Source organism: Oncorhynchus mykiss, chromosome 26, assembly GCF_057628025.1.
Source record: "Oncorhynchus mykiss isolate SJ-2025 chromosome 26, ASM5762802v1, whole genome shotgun sequence".
Classification (NCBI taxonomy): Eukaryota; Metazoa; Chordata; class Actinopteri; order Salmoniformes; family Salmonidae; genus Oncorhynchus; species Oncorhynchus mykiss.
The window spans coordinates 43443839-43462500 of NC_143047.1; the positions used below are offsets into that span (position 1 = coordinate 43443839).

Sequence of the window (18662 nt, forward strand, 5' to 3'; positions counted from 1 at the left end):
ACTGGAATTGTGATACAGTATGTCTGAAATAATGTCTGTAAACAATAGTTGGAAAAATGACTCATGCACAATGTAGATGTCCTAACTGACTTGCCTAAACTATAGTCTGTTAACAAGAAATTTGTGGAGTGGTTGAAGAAGTTTTAATGGCTCCAACCTAAGTGTATGTGAACTTCCGACTTCAACTGTATGTATCTGTGCACATGCGTGTGTGTGTGTGTGTGTGTGTGTGTGTGTGTGTGTGTGTGTGTGTGTGTGTGTGTGTGCGTGCAGCCTTGGATGTAACTGCTAATGTGTGTGTGTGTGTGTGTGTGTGTGTGTGTGTGTGTGTGTGTGTGTGTGTGCGCGCGCGCAAAATTCACCGCTTCTTCACATGTTATTATGCGTGTGTGTGTGTGTGTGTGACCATGTGTCTGTGTGTGTGTGCCCGTATGTTACCTGGGAATTGTTACTCGATGTCTCCATCTTCTCCTGTGACTTGTCCCTGGCCAGCTTCGCTGCTTCCTTCACTTCCTGGAACTTCTCAGCAAACTGAAACAAGATGAGAAAAATAAACAAGGAAAAAGATTGATTAATACAAGTTCAAATATAAAAACAAAAATCACTGAAGACAAACGATGTGTGTGTGTCGCTTAACCTCTCTAGGGTACGTGGAACGTATCTGGTCAACATCCAGTGAGATTGCAGAGCGCCAAATTCAAATACAGAAATACTCATTATAAAAATTCAGAAAAGATACAACTATTTTACATGGGTTTAAAGATGAACTTCTTGTGAATCCAACCACGGTGTCAGATTGAAAAAAATGCTTTACGGCGAAAACATACCTTACGATTATTTGAGAACATAGCCCAGTTGACAAATCAGTACAAACAGTAACCAGCCAAGCAGAAGAGTTACAAAACTCATAAATAGAGATACAATTAATCCCTTAAAATTAATCCCTTCCTTTGATGATCTTCATATGGTTGCACTCAGAAGACATTAATTTACTCAATAAATGTTCCTTTTCTTCGATAAAGTCTCTTTATATCCAAAAACCTCGCGTTTTGCGCGTTTTCTTCAGTCAAATCAGGCAGTCAAAACAGGCAGACAAAAAAATCCAAATTGTATCCGTAAAGTTCATAGAAACATGTCAAACGATGTTTATATTCAATCCTCAGGTTGTTTTTAGCCTAAAGGATCTATAATATTTCAACAGGACAATAATGTCGTCAATATAAAAGGTAAACAAGAAATGCACTCTCTCGGGATTGCGCATGAAAAAGCTCTGTGACACGTCAGGGTCCACTCATTCAGACTGGTCTTAGTCCCTCATTTATAAGAATACAAGCCTAAAACAATTTCTAAAGACTGTTGACATCTAGTGGAAGGCATAGGAACTGCAAATTGAGTCCTAAGTCAATGGATACTGTAATGGCATTGAATAGAAAACTACAAAACCCCCCAAAAAACTACTTCCTGAATGGATTTTTCTCAGGTTTTTGCCTGACACATCAGTTCTGTTATACTCACAGACACTATTTTAACAGATTTGGAAACTTTAGAGTGTTTTGTATCCAAATCTACCAGTTATATGCATATCATATATTTTGGGCCTGAGTAGCAGGCCGTTTAATTTGGGCATACTTTTCATCCAAAATTCCGAATGCTGCCCCCCTACCATAGAGAAGTTAATGATGATGTAATCACATGTCCCAAATGGAACCTGGTCAAAAGTAGTGCACCATCACCCCTATAGGCCTTAGTCAAAAGTAGTGCACCATCACCCCTATAGGCCTTAGTCAAAAGTAGTGCACCATCACCCCTATAGGCCTTAGTCAAAAGTAGTGCACCATTACCCCTATAGGCCTTAGTCAAAAGTAGTGCACCATCACCCCTATAGGCCTTAGTCAAAAGTAGTGCACCATCACCCCTATAGGCCTTAGTCAAAAGTAGTGCACCATCACCCCTATAGGCCTTAGTCAAAAGTAGTGCACCATCACCCCTATAGGCCTTAGTCAAAAGTAGTGCACCATCACCTCTATAGGCCTTAGTCAAAAGTAGTGCACTATGAAGGGAATAGGGTGCCGTTTGGGATGTAACCATGGTGGAGATGAGGCGAGTTACTCTGACATGATGAGCTCAGGGACAAACTAGACTATCTACTATTTATTCATTGTAAAATATGTGAAGGATAAAAATCCCATGAGATGATTAATCAACTCATATCCAAGGTGGTTCCCAAACAACAACAACAACAACAAATACTGGACCAAACAAACACAGAGGTAGTGACGGAATGGCTTTATGTTGCCGGTAGTGACGGAACAGCTATATCTTAACAGTAGTGATGGAATAGCTTTGTCTTTTTAAAATTGCAACAGAAAATCAATGAACCAATCAGTACCTTGGCCAGCTGCTGCTCGGAGGCAAACCCCAGTCCGAACACTGTGTTGGCTCTGCTGTCAGCCCATTGGCCAAACTTCTGGGAGGTCTTGGTGAAGGTCATGTTTGGGGTGATGGTGCTGTTGATGATCACCTGAAGGGAGACAGGAAATTACACGTTAGTAGGAGATGCGGTGGTGCTCCTGGAGCAGCTTGAGGGGGTTAGTGCCTTGCTCAAGGGCACAACGGAAATACCTGGAGCAGCTTGAGGGGGTACGTGCCTTGCTGGGCCACAGGGACATGGAATAGGGTTAAAGCACAAACAGTTTTGGACACCTCAGTTGGCAGCCAGTTTGGGAAACCAGTTTGGGAAACCTCAGTGGGCCACAGTTTTGCATGTGCACACCTGGGGTGTAATCATTAGTCCAAACACTAAAACAAGAGTTTCTATTGGACAAATTCAGGTAGGTCCCTCCCTATTTCATTCCATTTACAAAACTTTATGCAACAGAATAAGCCCCTGAAGTCCTTTGGTGTTCGCCAGGCATAATGGGACCCATCTCGTCCAAAAAGTTGACTCCAGTTTGCCAAAAAGCACCTGGATGATCATCAAGACTCTTGGAAGAATGTTCTATGGACAGATGAGTCAATTATGCCTGGCGAAAACCATTAATTCCCCAGTACCTCATACCAACGGTCAAGAATGGTGATGGTGGTGTGATGGTTTGGGGTCCAGCATGGTGATGGTGGTGTGATGGTTTGGGGTCAAGCATGATGATGGTGGTGTGATGGTTTGGGGTCCAGCATGGTGATGGTGGTGTGATGGTTTGGGGTCCAGCATGGTGATGGTGGTGTGATGGTTTGGGGTCCAGCATGGTGATGGTGGTGTGATGGTTTGGGGTCCAGCATGGTGATGGTGGTGTGATGGTTTGGGGTCCAGCGTGGTGGTGGTACTGTGATGGTTTGGGGTCCAGCATGGTGATGGTGGTGTGATGGTTTGGGGTCAAGCATGGTGATGGTGGTGTGATGGTTTGGGGTCCAGCATGGTGATGGTGGTGTGATGGTTTGGGGTCAAGCATGGTGATGGTGGTGTGATGGTTTGGGGTCCAGCATGGTGATGGTGGTGTGATGGTTTGGGGTCAAGCATGGTGATGGTGGTGTGATGGTTTGGGGTCAAGCATGGTGATGGTGGTGTGATGGTTTGGGGATGCTTTGCTGCCTCAGGATCTAAGCGACTTGCCTTAATAGAAGGAACCGTGAATTCTGCTCTGTATCAGATCATTCTACAGGAGAACGTCAGGCCATCTGTTTGTGAGCTGAAGCTGAAGCACAGCTGGGTCATGCAGCAAGACAACGATCCGAAACATCAAGTCTATATGAAAATGGCTAAAAAGCCAAACACATTTGAAGTTTTGGAATGGCCTAGTCAAAGTCCAGACCTAATCCCAACGGAAATGTTGTGGCAGGACTTGAAACGAGCAGGTCACGCTTGAAAACTCACAAAACAGCGGCGAGTTACAGCAGTTCTGCATGGAAGAGTGGGACCAAAAAAAAAAACTCCACAGCGACGTGAGAGACTGATCAACTACAGGAAGCGTTTGGTTGGAGTCGTCGCAGATACAAGGTGGAGCAACCAGTTACTGAGTGTCCACGGGGGCAATTACTTTTACACACTGGGGCATTGAGTGTTGCATAACTTGTTCATCAAATAAGTTAAATAAGTATGTCAATTGTTGTGTTATTTGTTCACTCAGGTTCCCTTTATCTAATATTAGGTTTTGGTTGAAGATCTGACAACATTCCAGTATAAAAACAAAATATGCAAAAGTAGAGAAAATTAGAAAGTGGGCCAATATTCTTTTCACAACACTGTATTTATTATATTACTATTGGGACTGGCCTGGGGCTGGGACTGGAACTGGGACTGGGCTGGGACTGGGAAGGAACTGGGACTGGGACTGGGCTGGGACTGGGACTGGGCTGGGACTGGGACTGGGGCTGGGACTGGGTTGGGACTGGGTTGGGACTGGGTTGGGACTGGGACTGGGCTGGGACTGGGCTGGGACGGAACTGGGACGGGACTGGGACGGGACTGGGGCTGGACTGGGGCTGGACTGGGGCTGGACTGGACTGGGACTGGGACTGGGACTGAGGCTGGAATGGGACTGGACTGGAATGGGACTGGGACTGGGCTGGCCAAGACACACCTTATCCTACTGTGCAGAACAGCATGGGTCTGTGTTCTCCATGGAAAACATGAGCAGAATTTTGTTCTCAGTACATCTAAAGTAATCTTGTACAAGATTCAGAAGTGAAGCTAACCGTTTAGCTTCTCCAATACAACTCTGGCCAAAGATCAAGATTCAGAAGTGAAGCTAACCGTTTAGCTTCTCCAATACAACTCTGGCCAAAGATCAAGATTCAGAAGTGAAGCTAACCGTTTAGCTTCTCCAATACAACTCTGGCCAAAGATCAAGATTCAGAAGTGAAGCTAACCGTTTAGCTTCTCCAATACAACTCTGGCCAAAGATCAAGATTCAGAAGTGAAGCTAACCGTTTAGCTTCTCCAATACAACTCTGGCCAAAGATCAAGATTCAGAAGTGAAGCTAACCGTTTAGCTTCTCCAATACAACTCTGGCCAAAGATCAAGATTCAGAAGTGAAGCTAACCGTTTAGCTTCTCCAATACAACTCTGGCCAAAGATCAAGATTCAGAAGTGAAGCTAACCGTTTAGCTTCTCCAATACAACTCTGGCCAAAGATCAAGATTCAGAAGTGAAGCTAACCGTTTAGCTTCTCCAATACAACTCTGGCCAAAGATCAAGATTCAGAAGTGAAGCTAACCGTTTAGCTTCTACAATACAACTCTGGCCAAAGATCAAGATTCAGAAGTGAAGCTAACCGTTTAGCTTCTACAATACAACTCTGGCCAAAGATCAAGATTCAGAAGTGAAGCTAACCGTTTAGCTTCTACAATACAACTCTGGCCAAAGATCAATCTCTTATTCAGCATCAGAAATCAAAGGAAAAGTGAAATAACTTTTTTTTTTGTTTTTTGGGGGGGGCAAAAAAAACCTAAAATAAACCCCACTTCTGCTAACAGACTCCTTCCCTTCTGAACTCCAGAGAAATAGAGAAACATTTCCATAATAACACAATGACAAGAGAAAGAGCTGGAGGCTTTATGTAATCTGAAGAGGAACAGAGTCATATCAGGACCATTAGATTGGTTCCCTTCAGAGTCTCTGCTGCACGCTCTCTCTCACACTCACACACACACACACACACACACACACACACACACACACACACACACACACACACACACACACACACACACACACACACACACACACACACACACACACACACACACACACACAGCCTCCTACTATGTCCAGTATGCACGTGTCCACACAGCCCACTGACCCTTATAATGGTCATTACGACTCCCAAGCCCATATCCCAAAAAGGCACCCTATTCACGATATAGTGCACTACTTTTGACCAGAGCATTATAGAACTCTGGTCTAAAGTAGTGCACTATGTAGGGAATAGGGAGTCATTTGGGACACAAGCCCTTCTCGGTTACAGTGTAGTCCAGCTGTTAAACTAGTAGCTGTTTAACAGGCCTGTTACTGGAGCATAATAACATGTATTAATAGTCTAATGATAGACTGTCTCCTAAATGGTCCTGAGGGCCCTGGTCTATAGTAGTGCACTACATAGGGAATAGGGCCCTGGTCTATAGTAGTACCACTATATAGGGAATAGGGCCCTGGTCTAAAGTAGTGCACTATATAGGGAATAGAGCTCTGGTCTATAGTAGTACCACTATATAGAGAATAGGGCCCTGGTCTAAAGTAGTGCACTATATAGGGAATAGGGCTCTGGTCTAAAGTAGTGCACTATATAGGGAATAAGGCCCTGGTCTAAATATACTATATAGGGCATAGGGCTATGGTCTATAGTAGTGCCACTATATAGGGAATAGGGCCCTGGTCTATAGTAGTACCACCATATAGGGAATAGGGCCCTGGTCTATAGTAGTGTACTATATAGGGAATAGGGCTCTGGTCTATAGTAGTACCACTATATAGGGAATAGGGCTCTGGTCTATAGTAGTACCACTATATAGGGAATAGGGCTCTGTTCTATAGTAGTACCACTATATAGGGAATAGGGTGCTATTTGGGACAGAGCCAGTGTTTCCGGGAGAGAAGTGAGTCACTGAGACTGTGATATGGTAAGGAGCGTGATTGATGAAACTGATATAGATGAATAATCTACTGGTAAGGATAAGTGTCCCAGGGTGTGTATGACAACACAGAAACCTCCAGAGTTGTGGACTCAAGTCACATGACTTGGACTCGAGTCACATGACTTGGACTCGAGTCACACATTCGATGACTTGAGACTGGGAGACTCAAGACTTGGGGACTTCGACTTGAGACTGATGACTTGAAATTCTGTGAGTCTCCAGATGAGTCTCCAGACAGCAGATCCAGATGAGTCTCCAGATGAGTCTCCAGACAGCAGATCCAGGTGAGTCTCCAGATGAGTCTCCAGACAGCAGATCCAGATGAGTCTCCAGACAGCAGATCCAGATGAGTCTCCAGATGAGTCTCCAGACAGCAGATCCAGATGAGTCTCCAGACAGCAGATCCAGATGAGTCTCCAGATGAGTCTCCAGACAGCAGATCCAGATGAGTCTCCAGATGAGTCTCCAGACAGCAGATCTAGATGAGTCTCCAGACAGAAGATCCAGATCAGTCTCCAGATGAGTCTCCAGACAGCAGATCCAGATGAGTATCCAGACAGCAGATCCAGATGAGTCTCCAGATGAGTCTCCAGATGAGTCTCCAGACAGCAGATCCAGATGAGTCTCCAGACAGCAGATCCAGATGAGTCTCCAGATGAGTCTCCAGACAGCAGATCCAGATCAGTCTCCAGATGAGTCTCCAGACAACAGATCCAGATGAGTATCCAGACAGAAGATCCAGATGAGTCTCCAGATGAGTATCCAGACAGAAGATCCAGATGAGTCTCCAGACAGCAGATCCAGATCAGTCTCCAGATGAGTCTCCAGACAGCAGATCCAGATGAATCTCCAGATGAGTCTCCAGACAGCAGATCCAGATGAGTCTCCAGACAGCAGATCCAGATCAGTCTCCAGATGAATCTCCAGATGAGTCTCCAGACAGCAGATCCAGATGAGTCTCCAGACAGCAGATCCACATGAGTCTCCAGACAGCAGATCCAGATGAGTCTCCAGACAGCAGATCCACATGAGTCTCCAGACAACAGCTCTTGTTTCATTTTCTCCATTATGCCTACGTTTAAATGACCCATAATTAAAGAAAGTTATCCATACAGTTTATCAATCCTCTACGGACACATCTTGGCCAGAACGATAACGTTACTCTACCCGACTAATTCATTGATCACGTTCATATTTCAGACAGACCTAGTTTGGCTGGTTACTGGCTGTATGTCTGAAGACGGCTGTAACATCACACTAGGAGAGGCAGACGGGCGGGTGGGCAGGCAGGCAGGCAGGCAGGCAGGCTGGCAGGCAGGCCCTCCAAAGTGACAGGCAAGTTGCAGACAGACTGTGCTTTCCTTGTCTTTCAATCTCCACTGCATACAGGTGGAGTGGTAGGGTGTATTATCCTGTTGGACCCCAGAGAAGTGACATCATATCCCAGGAAAGGTAGGGTGTTTTATCCTGTTGGACCCCAGAGAAGTGACATCATATCCCAGGAAAGGTAGGGTGTATTATCCTGTTGGACCCCAGAGAAGTGACATCATATCCCAGGAAAGGTAGGGTGTATTATCCTGTTGGACCCCAGAGAAGTGACATCATATCCCAGGAAAGGTAGGGTGTATTATCCTGTTGGACCCCAGAGAAGTGACATCATATCCCAGGAAAGGTAGGGTGTATTATCCTGTTGGACCCCAGAGAAGTGACATCATATCCCAGGAAAGGTAGGGTGTTTTATCCTGTTGGACCCCAGAGAAGTGACATCATATCCCAGGAAAGGTAGGGTGTATTATCCTGTTGGACCCCAGAGAAGTGACATCATATCCCAGGAAAGGTAGGGTGTATTATCCTGTTGGACCCCAGAGAAGTGACATCATATCCCAGGAAAGGTAGGGTGTATTATCCTGTTGGACCCCAGAGAAGTGACATCATATCCCAGGAAAGGTAGGGTGTATTATCCTGTTGGACCCCAGAGAAGTGACATCATATCCCAGGAAAGGTAGGGTGTTTTATCCTGTTGGACCCCAGAGAAGTGACATCATATCCCAGGAAAGGTAGGGTGTATTATCCTGTTGGACCCCAGAGAAGTGACATCATATCCCAGGAAAGGTAGGGTGTATTATCCTGTTGGACCCCAGAGAAGTGACATCATATCCCAGGAAAGGTAGGGTGTATTATCCTGTTGGACCCCAGAGAAGTGACATCATATCCCTAGTTGATATTGGCTGCTAACATGAATGACCTTCCATCTCAAAATGTAGTTTATGTCAGTGTCCTGCAGTTTGAAAATGCCTCACTGTTTATGGCTGCGATGACAGGCTACATTTGGGCAGCGATTATGCACCGGGGTCGCGAACCACCCTTTTGGGGGTGGGGTTGCAGGTCAAAAAGTTTGAGAACAACAGAGCAAGCGAACAGATCGCTGATTTGCAGCGATAGGATCTGATGCAGCACAAATGCCAATTGGAGGGAGAGAGGATTGGCATAGTAAATACTCATAGTAAATACTCATAGTAAATACACATAGTAAATACTCATAGTAAATACTCATAAATACTCATAGTAAATACTCATAGTAAATACTCATAGTAAATACTCATAGTAAATACTCATAGTAAATACGCAGCTCTACAAACTGTTTGGAGATCCAGGATATGAACTGTTGACCTTGAAGCTCAGCAGCAATGAGGCAGCAATTACTAGACCAGACCGACTGGTCTTCAGGATGAAATGGAGATGAAGCTGCATTTGGAATCTGTTCAAATGTATCATGATATATCCAAAATATGTTGTCGACAAAATAATGAAAATGTCTGTCTGGTAGCATCAATACATAGACAAAGATGTGTAATTGAACATGCTATTGAATGTGAGGTTTATTTTACTTGAAAAAAACATACGACTTGGACTTGACGACTCTGACCTTGTGACTGGAATAACACACACACACACACACACACACACACACACACACACACACACACACACACACACACACACACACACACCTAAACAAAGAAAACATTCTTTGTCCCACTCTCTCTGTCTCGGAGCAGCACAGAGAACTGATCCCAACAATTAAGAGACAACACAAGACATGTTAATTACTATGCACCCCTTGTCTCATAGCAACATGGCCCTGCTCCAAAATTAGGACTAGGAATAACTGACAACTGCTGTCCTCCTCTCATTCTTCCTCTTCCTCCTCCTTTCTCTCTTCCTTTCTCCTCCTCTCTCTCTTCCTTTCTCCTCCTCTTCCTCCTCCTCTCTCTCTTCCTTTCTCCTCCTCTTCCTCCTCCTCTCTCTCTTCCTTTCTCCTCCTCTTCCTCCTCCTCCTCTCTCCCTCCCTCCCCATTATCACTCGTCTCCCTCTTTCCCCCCCATCTCTACCCCTCAATCCCCATCTCTTCCACAACCCCCATCTCTTCACCTCAACCCCCATCTCTTCCCCTCAACCCCCGTCTCTTCCCCTCAACCCCCGTCTCTTCCCCTCAACCCCCGTCTCTTCCCCTCAACCCCCTGTCTCTACCCCTCAACCCCCTGTCTCTACCCCTCACCCTCCTGTCTCTACCCCTCAACCCCCACCTCTACCCCTCAACCCCCACCTCTACCCCTCAACCCCCACCTCTACCCCTCAACCTCCACCTCTACCCCTCAACCCCCAGCTCTACCCCTACACCCCCGTCTCTACCCCTCAACCCCCGTCTCTACCCCTCAACCCCCGTCTCTACCCCTCAACCCCCGTCTCTACCCCTCAACCCCCATCTCTTCCTCAACCCCCATCTCTACCCCTCAACCCCCATCTCTACCCCTCAATCCCCATCTCTACCCCTCAATCCCCATCTCTACCCCTCAACCCCCATCTCTTCCTCAACCCCCGTCTCTACCCCTCAACCCCCGTCTCTACCCCTCAACCCCCGTCTCTACCCCTCAACCCCCGTCTCTACCCCTCAACCCCCGTCTCTACCCCTCAACCCCCGTCTCTACCCCTCAACCCCCGTCTCTACCCCTCAACCCCCGTCTCTACCCCTCACCCTCCGTCTCTACCCCTCACCCTCCGTCTCTACCCCTCACCCTCCGTCTCTACCCCTCACCCTCCTGTCTCTCCCCCACACCCTCCTGTCTCTCCCCCACACCCTCCTGTCTCTCCCCCACACCCTCCTGTCTCTCCCCCACCCTCCTGTCTCTCCCCCACCCTCCTGTCTCTCCCCCACCCTCCTGTCTCTCCCCCACCCTCCTGTCTCTCCCCCACCCTCCTGTCTCTCCCCCACCCTCCTGTCTCTCCCTCACCCTCCTGTCTCTCCCCTACCCTCCTGTCTCTCCCTCACCCTCCTGTCTCTCCCTGCCTCTCCCTCATCCTCCTGTCTCTCCCTGCCTCTCCCTCGCCCTCCTGTCTCTCGCTCACCCTCCTGCCTCTAGCTCACCCTCCTGCCTCTAGCTCACCCTCCTGCCTCTAGCTCACCCTCCTGCCTCTAGCTCACCCTCCTGCCTCTCCCTCACCCTCCTGCCTCTCCCTCACCCTCCTGCCTCTCCCTGCCTCTCCCTGCCTCTCCCTCACCCACCTGCCTCTCCCTCATTCTCATCCTCCTGCCTCTCCCTGATCCACCTGTCTCTCCCTGCCCCTCCCCCACCCTCCTGCCTCTCCCTCATCCTCCTGACTCTCCCTCACCCTCCTGCCTCTCCCTCACCCTCCTGCCTCTCCCTGCCACTCCCTCACCCTCCTGTCTCTCCCCCATCCCCCTGCCTCTCCCTCATCCTCCTACCTCTCCGTCATCCTCCTGCCTCTCCCTCACCCTCCTGCCTCATCCCCGTCTCTCCCTGCCTCTCCCTCACCCACCTGCCTCTCCCTCATTCTCCTGCCTCTCCCTCATCCTCCTGCCTCTCCCTCATCCACCTGTCTCTCCCTGCCCCTCCCCCACCCTCCTGCCTCTCCCTCACCCTCCTGCCTCTCCCTCACCCTCCTGCCTCTCCCTGCCACTCCCTCACCCTCCTGTCTCTCCCTCATCCTCCTGCCTCTCCCCCACCCTCCTCATCCCCCTGCCTCTCCCTCATCCCCCTACCTCTCCGTCATCCTCCTGCCTCTCCCTCATCCTCCTGCCTCTCCCTCATCCTCCTGCCTCTCCCTCATCCTCCTGCCTCTCCCTCATTCTCCTGCCTCTCCCTCATCCTCCTGCCTCTCCCTGCCTCTCCCTCATCCACCTGTCTCTCCCTGCCCCTCCCCCACCCTCCTGCCTCTCCCTCATCCTCCTGACTCTCCCTCACCCTCCTGCCTCTCCCTCACCCTCCTGCCTCTCCCTGCCACTCCCTCACCCTCCTGTCTCTCCCTCATCCTCCTGCCTCTCCCCCACCCTCCTCCTCCCCCTGCCTCCCCCTCATCCTCCTACCTCTCCGTCATCCTCCTGCCTCTCCCTCATCCTCCTGCCTCTCCCTCACCCTCCTGTCTCTCCCTCATCCTCCTGCCTCTCCCCCACCCTCCTCCTCCCCCTGCCTCCCCCTCATCCCCCTGCCTCTCCCTCATCCCCCTACCTCTCCGTCATCCCCCTACCTCTCCGTCATCCCCCTACCTCTCCCTCATCCCCCTGCCTCTCCCTCATCCTCCTGCCTCTCCCTCATCCTCCTCCTCCCCCTGCCTCCCCCTCATCCCCCTGCCTCTCCCTCATCCCCCTACCTCTCCGTCATCCTCCTGCCTCTCCCTCATCCTCCTGCCTCTCCCTGCCTCTCCCTCATCCACCTGTCTCTCCCTGCCCCTCCCCCACCCTCCTGCCTCTCCCTCATCCTCCTGACTCTCCCTCACCCTCCTGCCTCTCCCTCACCCTCCTGCCTCTCCCTGCCACTCCCTCACCCTCCTGTCTCTCCCCCATCCCCCTGCCTCTCCCTCATCCTCCTACCTCTCCGTCATCCTCCTGCCTCTCCCTCACCCTCCTGCCTCATCCCCGTCTCTCCCTGCCTCTCCCTCACCCACCTGCCTCTCCCTCATTCTCCTGCCTCTCCCTCATCCTCCTGCCTCTCCCTCATCCTCCTGCCTCTCCCTCATTCTCCTGCCTCTCCCTCATTCTCCTGCCTCTCCCTCATCCTCCTGCCTCTCCCTCATCCTCCTGCCTCTCCCTCACCCTCCTGTCTCTCCCTCATCCTCCTGCCTCTCCCCCACCCTCCTCCTCCCCCTGCCTCCCCCTCATCCCCCTGCCTCTCCCTCATCCCCCTACCTCTCCGTCATCCCCCTACCTCTCCGTCATCCCCCTACCTCTCCCTCATCCCCCTGCCTCTCCCTCATCCTCCTGCCTCTCCCTCATCCTCCTGCCTCTCCCTCCTTTTTATATTTCCCTCACCACCCCATCTCCCTCTCTACCGAGGAGCTAACACTTATCTTTTTTTTCCAGAGCTCAGACCTCACAGAGAGACCTCACACCCTCACACCTCACTGAGAGCTCAGACCTCACAGAGAGACCTCACACCCTCACACCTCACTGAGAGCTCAGACCTCACAGAGAGACCTCACACACTCACACCTCACTGAGAGCTCAGACCTCACAGAGAGACCTCACAGAGAGACCTCACAGAGAGACCTCACAGAGAGACCTCACAGAGAGACCTCACACCCTCACACCTCACCGAGAGCTCAGAACACTGTCCAAATCAGACATGCATGACAAATCCCCTGAGCTTTGTATTTCCAATAAAAGGCTCTGTAAAACACAACGTCAGACAGGAGAACTTGAAGAGACGGGGAGTTAGACAACAACCTTTACTGACATGCTTTAGAGACACCGCTCAGCTTGTTGTCAAGGTTATCTATAGGTGACTGTTGCTAGGGGTCGAGGAAGACTTCTCTGAGAGGTCAAAGAATTCGAAATTCGCATGTATGTTTTCTACACATGCACACAACCATCCTCCCCCCTCCTACCCTCGCCCTCCTATCCTCCTCCTTCTCCTATCCTCGCCCTCCTATCCTCCTCCTTCTATCCTCGCGCTCCTATCCTCCTCCTTCTCCTATCCTCGCCCTCCTATCCTCCTCCTTCTCCTATCCTCGCCCTCCTATCCTCCTCCTTCTCCTATCCTCGCCCTCCTATCCTCCTCCTTCTCCTATCCTCGCCCTCCTATCCTCCTCCTTCTCCTATCCTCGCCCTCCTATCCTCCTCCTATCCTCGCCCTCCTACCCTCCTCCTCCTATCCTCGCCCTCCTACCCTCCTCCTCCTATCCTCGCCCTCCTACCCTTCTATCCTCGCCCTCCTACCCTCGCCCTCCTATCCTTCCATCCTCAACCTCCTATCCTCACCCTCCTATCCTCCTATCCTTGCCCTCCTACCCTCCTATCCTCGCCCTCCTACCCTCACCCTCCTATCCTCGCCCTCCTATCCTCCTATCCTCGCCCTCCTACCCTCGCCCTCCTATCCTCCTATCCTTGCCCTCCTACCCTCGCCCTCCTATCCTCGCCCTCCTATCCTCGCCCTCCTATCCTACACCCCTTCTAACTTCCCCCTCCTATCGTCCACCTCCTACCCTCCAATCCTCCTACCCTCCTATTCTCCCCCCTCCTACCCTCCTATCCTCTACCCCTACCCTCCTATTCTCCCCCCTACCCTCCTATCCTCTACCCCTACCCCTATCCTCTACCCCTACCCCTACCCTCTACCCCTACCCTCCTATTCTCCCCCCTCCCACCCTCCTATCCTCTACCCTCCTATCCTCTATCCCTACCCTCCCCCCTCCTACCCTCCTATCCTCTACCCCTACCCTCCTATCCTCTAACCCTACCCTCCTATCCTCTAACCCTACCCTCCTATCCTCTACCCCTACCCTCCTATCCTCTACCCTCCTATTCTCCCCCCTCCTACCCTCCTATCCTCTACCCCTACCCGCCTATTCTCCCCGCTATCCTCCCCTCGCCCTCCTATCCTACACCCCTTCTAACTTCCCCCTCCTATCGTCCAACTCCTACCCTCCAATCCTCCTACCCTCCTATTCTCCCCCCCCTCCTATCCTCTACCCTCCTATTCTCCCCCCTCCTACCCTCCTATCCCTACCCTCCCCCCTCCTACCCTCTACCCCTACCCTCCTATCCTCCACCCCTACCCTCCTATCCTCTACCCTCCTATCCTCTACCCTCCTATTCTCCCCCCTCCTACCCTCCTATCCTCTACCCCTACCCTCCTATTCTCCCCGCTATCCTCCCCTCGCCCTCCTATCCTACACCCCTTCTAACTTCCCCCTCCTATCGTCCACCTCCTACCCTCCAATCCTCCTACCCTCCTATTCTCCCCCTCCTACCCTCCTATCCTCTACCCCTACCCTCCTATTCTCCCCCCCTACCCTCCTATCCTCTACCCCTACCCCTACCCTCTACCCCTACCCTCCTATTCTCCCCCCTCCTACCCTCCTATCCTCTACCCCTACCCTCCTATTCTCCCCCCCTACCCTCCTATCCTCTACCCCTACCCTCCTATCCTCTACCCCTACCCTCCTATCCTCTACCCCTACTATCCTATACCCTCCTACCCTCCATCCTCTACCCCTACCCTCCTATTCTCCCCCCTACCCTCCTATCCTCTACCCCTACCCTCCTATTCTCCCCCCTCCCACCCTCCTATCCTCTACCCCTACCCTCCTATTCTCCCCCCACCCTCCTATCCTCTACCCCTACCCTCCCCCCTCCTACCCTCCTATCCTCTACCCTCCTACCCTCCTATCCTCTACCCCTACCCTCCTATTCTCCCCCTCCTACCCTCCTATCCTCTACCCCTACCCTCTACCCCTACTCTCCTATTCTCCCCCCTCCTACCCTCTACCCCTACCCTCATATTCTCCCCCTACCCTCCTATTCTCCCCCCTACCCTCCTATTCTCCCCCCTCCTACCCTCCCATCATCTACCCCTACCCTCCTATTCTCCCCCCCTACCCTCCTATTCTCTCCCCTCCTACCCTCCTATCCTCTACCCCTACCCTCCTATCCTCCCCCCTCCTACCCTCCTATCCTCTACCCCTACCCCCCTATCCTCTACCCCTACCCTCCTATTCTCTACCCCTACCCTCCTATCCTGTACCCCTACCCTCCTATCCTCTACCCCTACCCTCCTATCCTCTACCCCTACCCTCCTATTCTCCCCCCTCCTACCCTCCTATCCTCTACCCCTACCCTCCTATCCTCTACCCCTACCCTCTACCCCTACCCTCTTATCATCTACCCCTACCCTCCTATTCTCCCCCCTCCTATCCTCTACCCCTACCCTCCTATTCCCCCTTTTACTCTCCTATCCTCTACCCCTACCCTCCTATTCTCCAACCCTCCTATTCTCCCCCCTCCTACCCCCTATGGTCCCTAGTCCCCTAACCCCTATGGTCCCTAGTCCCCTACGGTCCCTGGTCCCCTACGGTCCCCTACCCCCTATGGTCTCTAGTCCCCTACGGTCCCCTACCCCCTATGGTCCCTAGTCCCCTACGGTCCCTGGTCCCCTACCCCCTATGGTCTCTAGTCCACTATGGCCCCTGGTCCCCTACGGTCCCTGGTCCCCTACCCCCTATGGTCCCTCGTTCCCTAGTTGTGGCTCATCCTATAGAACTACGGCTGTAAAACATGTTTTTAATATACTGTCCACGCTGTCTCTTACACACACAGGACTCTGACACTGTTGGAGCTAGAAACACCAGCATTACTACACTGTTGGAGACAGAAACACCAGCATTACTACACTGTTGGAGCTAGAAACACCAGCATTACTACACTGTTGTAGCTAGAAACACCAGCATTACTACACTGTTGGAGCTAGAAACACCAGCATTACTACACTGTTGGAGCTAGAAACACCAGCATTACTACACTGTTGGAGACAGAAACACCAGCATTACTACAATGTTGGAGACAGAAACACCAGCATTACTACACTGTTGGAGACAGAAACACCAGCATTACTACAATGTTGGAGACAGAAACACCAGCATTACTACACTGTTGGAGACAGAAACACCAGCATTACTGCACTGTTGGAGACAGAAACACCAGCATTACTACACTGTTGGAGCTAGAAACACCAGCATTACTACACTGTTGGAGACAGAAACACCAGCATTACTACACTGTTGGAGCTAGAAACACCAGCATTACTACACTGTTGGAGCTAGAAACACCAGCATTACTACACTGTTGGAGACAGAAACATCAGCATTACTACACTGTTGGAGCTAGAAACACCAGCATTACTGCACTGTTGGAGACAGAAACACCAGCATTACTACACTGTTGGAGCTAGAAACACCAGCATTACTACACTGTTGGAGCTAGAAACACCAGCATTACTACACTGTTGGAGCTAGAAACACCAGCATTACTACACTGTTGGAGCTAGAAACACCAGCATTACTACACTGTTGGAGACAGAAACACCAGCATTACTACACTGTTGGAGCTAGAAACACCAGCATTACTACACTGTTGGAGCTAGAAACGCCAGCATTACTACACTGTTGGAGACAGAAACACCAGCATTACTACACTGTTGGAGCTAGAAACACCAGCATTACTACACTGTTGGAGACAGAAACACCAGCATTACTACACTGTTGGAGACAGAAACACCAGCATTACTACACTGTTGGAGCTAGAAACACCAGCATTACTACACTGTTGGAGACAGAAACACCAGCATTACTACACTGTTGGAGACAGAAACACCAGCATTACTACACTGTTGGAGCTAGAAACACCAGCATTACTACACTGTTGGAGCTAGAAACACCAGCATTACTACACTGTTGGAGACAGAAACACCAGCATTACTACACTGTTGGAGCTAGAAACACCAGCATTACTACACTGTTGGAGCTAGAAACACCAGCATTACTACACTGTTGGAGACAGAAACACCAGCATTACTACACTGTTGGAGCTAGAAACACCAGCATTACTACACTGTTGGAGCTAGAAACACCAGCATTACTACACTGTTGGAGCTAGAAACACCAGCATTACTGCACTGTTGGAGACAGAAACACCAGCATTACTACACTGTTGGAGACAGAAACACCAGCATTACTACACTGTTGGAGCTAGAAACACCAGCATTACTACACTGTTGGAGCTAGAAACACCAGCATTACTACACTGTTGGAGCTAGAAACACCAGCATTACTACACTGTTGGAGACAGAAACACCAGCATTACTACACTGTTGGAGACAGAAACACCAGCATTACTCTGCACCTGCAATAACATCTGAGTAGCGCAGGGGTCTAAGGTACTGCATCTCAGTGCAAGAGGTGTCACTACAGTCCCTGGTTCGAATCTAGGCTGTATCACATCCGGCCGTGATTAGGAGTCCCATAGGGCGGCACACAATTGGCCCAGCGTCGTCCAGGTTTTAGAGTCGGCCGTCTTTGTAAATAAGAATTTGTTCTTAACAGACTTGCCTCGTTAAATAAAGGCTCAATCTAAAAAAAAAAATGAAATAGGTACGCGACCAATTAAATGTGATTATGAAGTAGTGCACTAGATAGGGAATCGGGCGCCATGTGGGACTCATCCCAAGTCCCTGATAGAAGACTGGTACGTTCACAGGGAACTAAGGAGATTCAGTCTTCAGTCTAAGATCTCTGACATGTCATGGTTGTATGGTTGTCTTCGGTATGTGTGTAAGATCTCTCTGACATGTCATGGTTGTCTTCAGTATGTGTGTAAGATCTCTCTGACATGTCATGGTTGTCTTCAGTATGTGTGTAAGATCTCTCTGACATGTCATGGTTGTCTTCAGTATGTGTGTAAGATCTCTCTGACATGTCATGGTTGTATGGTTGTCTTCGGTATGTGTGTAAGATCTCTCTGACATGTCATGGTTGTATGTGTTAATGTAACTACCTGGAGTAGTCTCAATACACCTGATCAAACACACATGCAGGGGGAGAGTGAGAGAGACACACACAACACCCTCCTATCTCATTTCAACTGTGTAGGGCGGCTATCTCAGAGAGATACAGTATTAACGTCTTCCCAAATCTGAAATCACCCACCCAGAGAGACAGAAAGACAGAGACAGAGACAGAGAC

General features: G+C 50.1%; 1 protein-coding gene across 5 annotated transcripts in view; it reads right to left on the reverse strand.

The window, feature by feature from the left end:
- homer2 (homer scaffold protein 2) overlaps window positions 1-18662 on the reverse strand; it is a 140238-nt gene that overhangs the window by 49479 nt on the left and 72097 nt on the right. For all 5 annotated transcript variants that reach the window (XM_090223194.1, XM_090223192.1, XM_090223193.1 and 2 more), the window contains exons 3-4: window positions 2390-2521; window positions 439-531 (exon numbers count right to left, since the gene is read on the reverse strand). In XM_090223194.1, the coding sequence (XP_090079320.1) occupies window positions 439-531; window positions 2390-2521 (225 nt within the window). The remainder of the gene's footprint in view (window positions 1-438; window positions 532-2389; window positions 2522-18662) is intronic.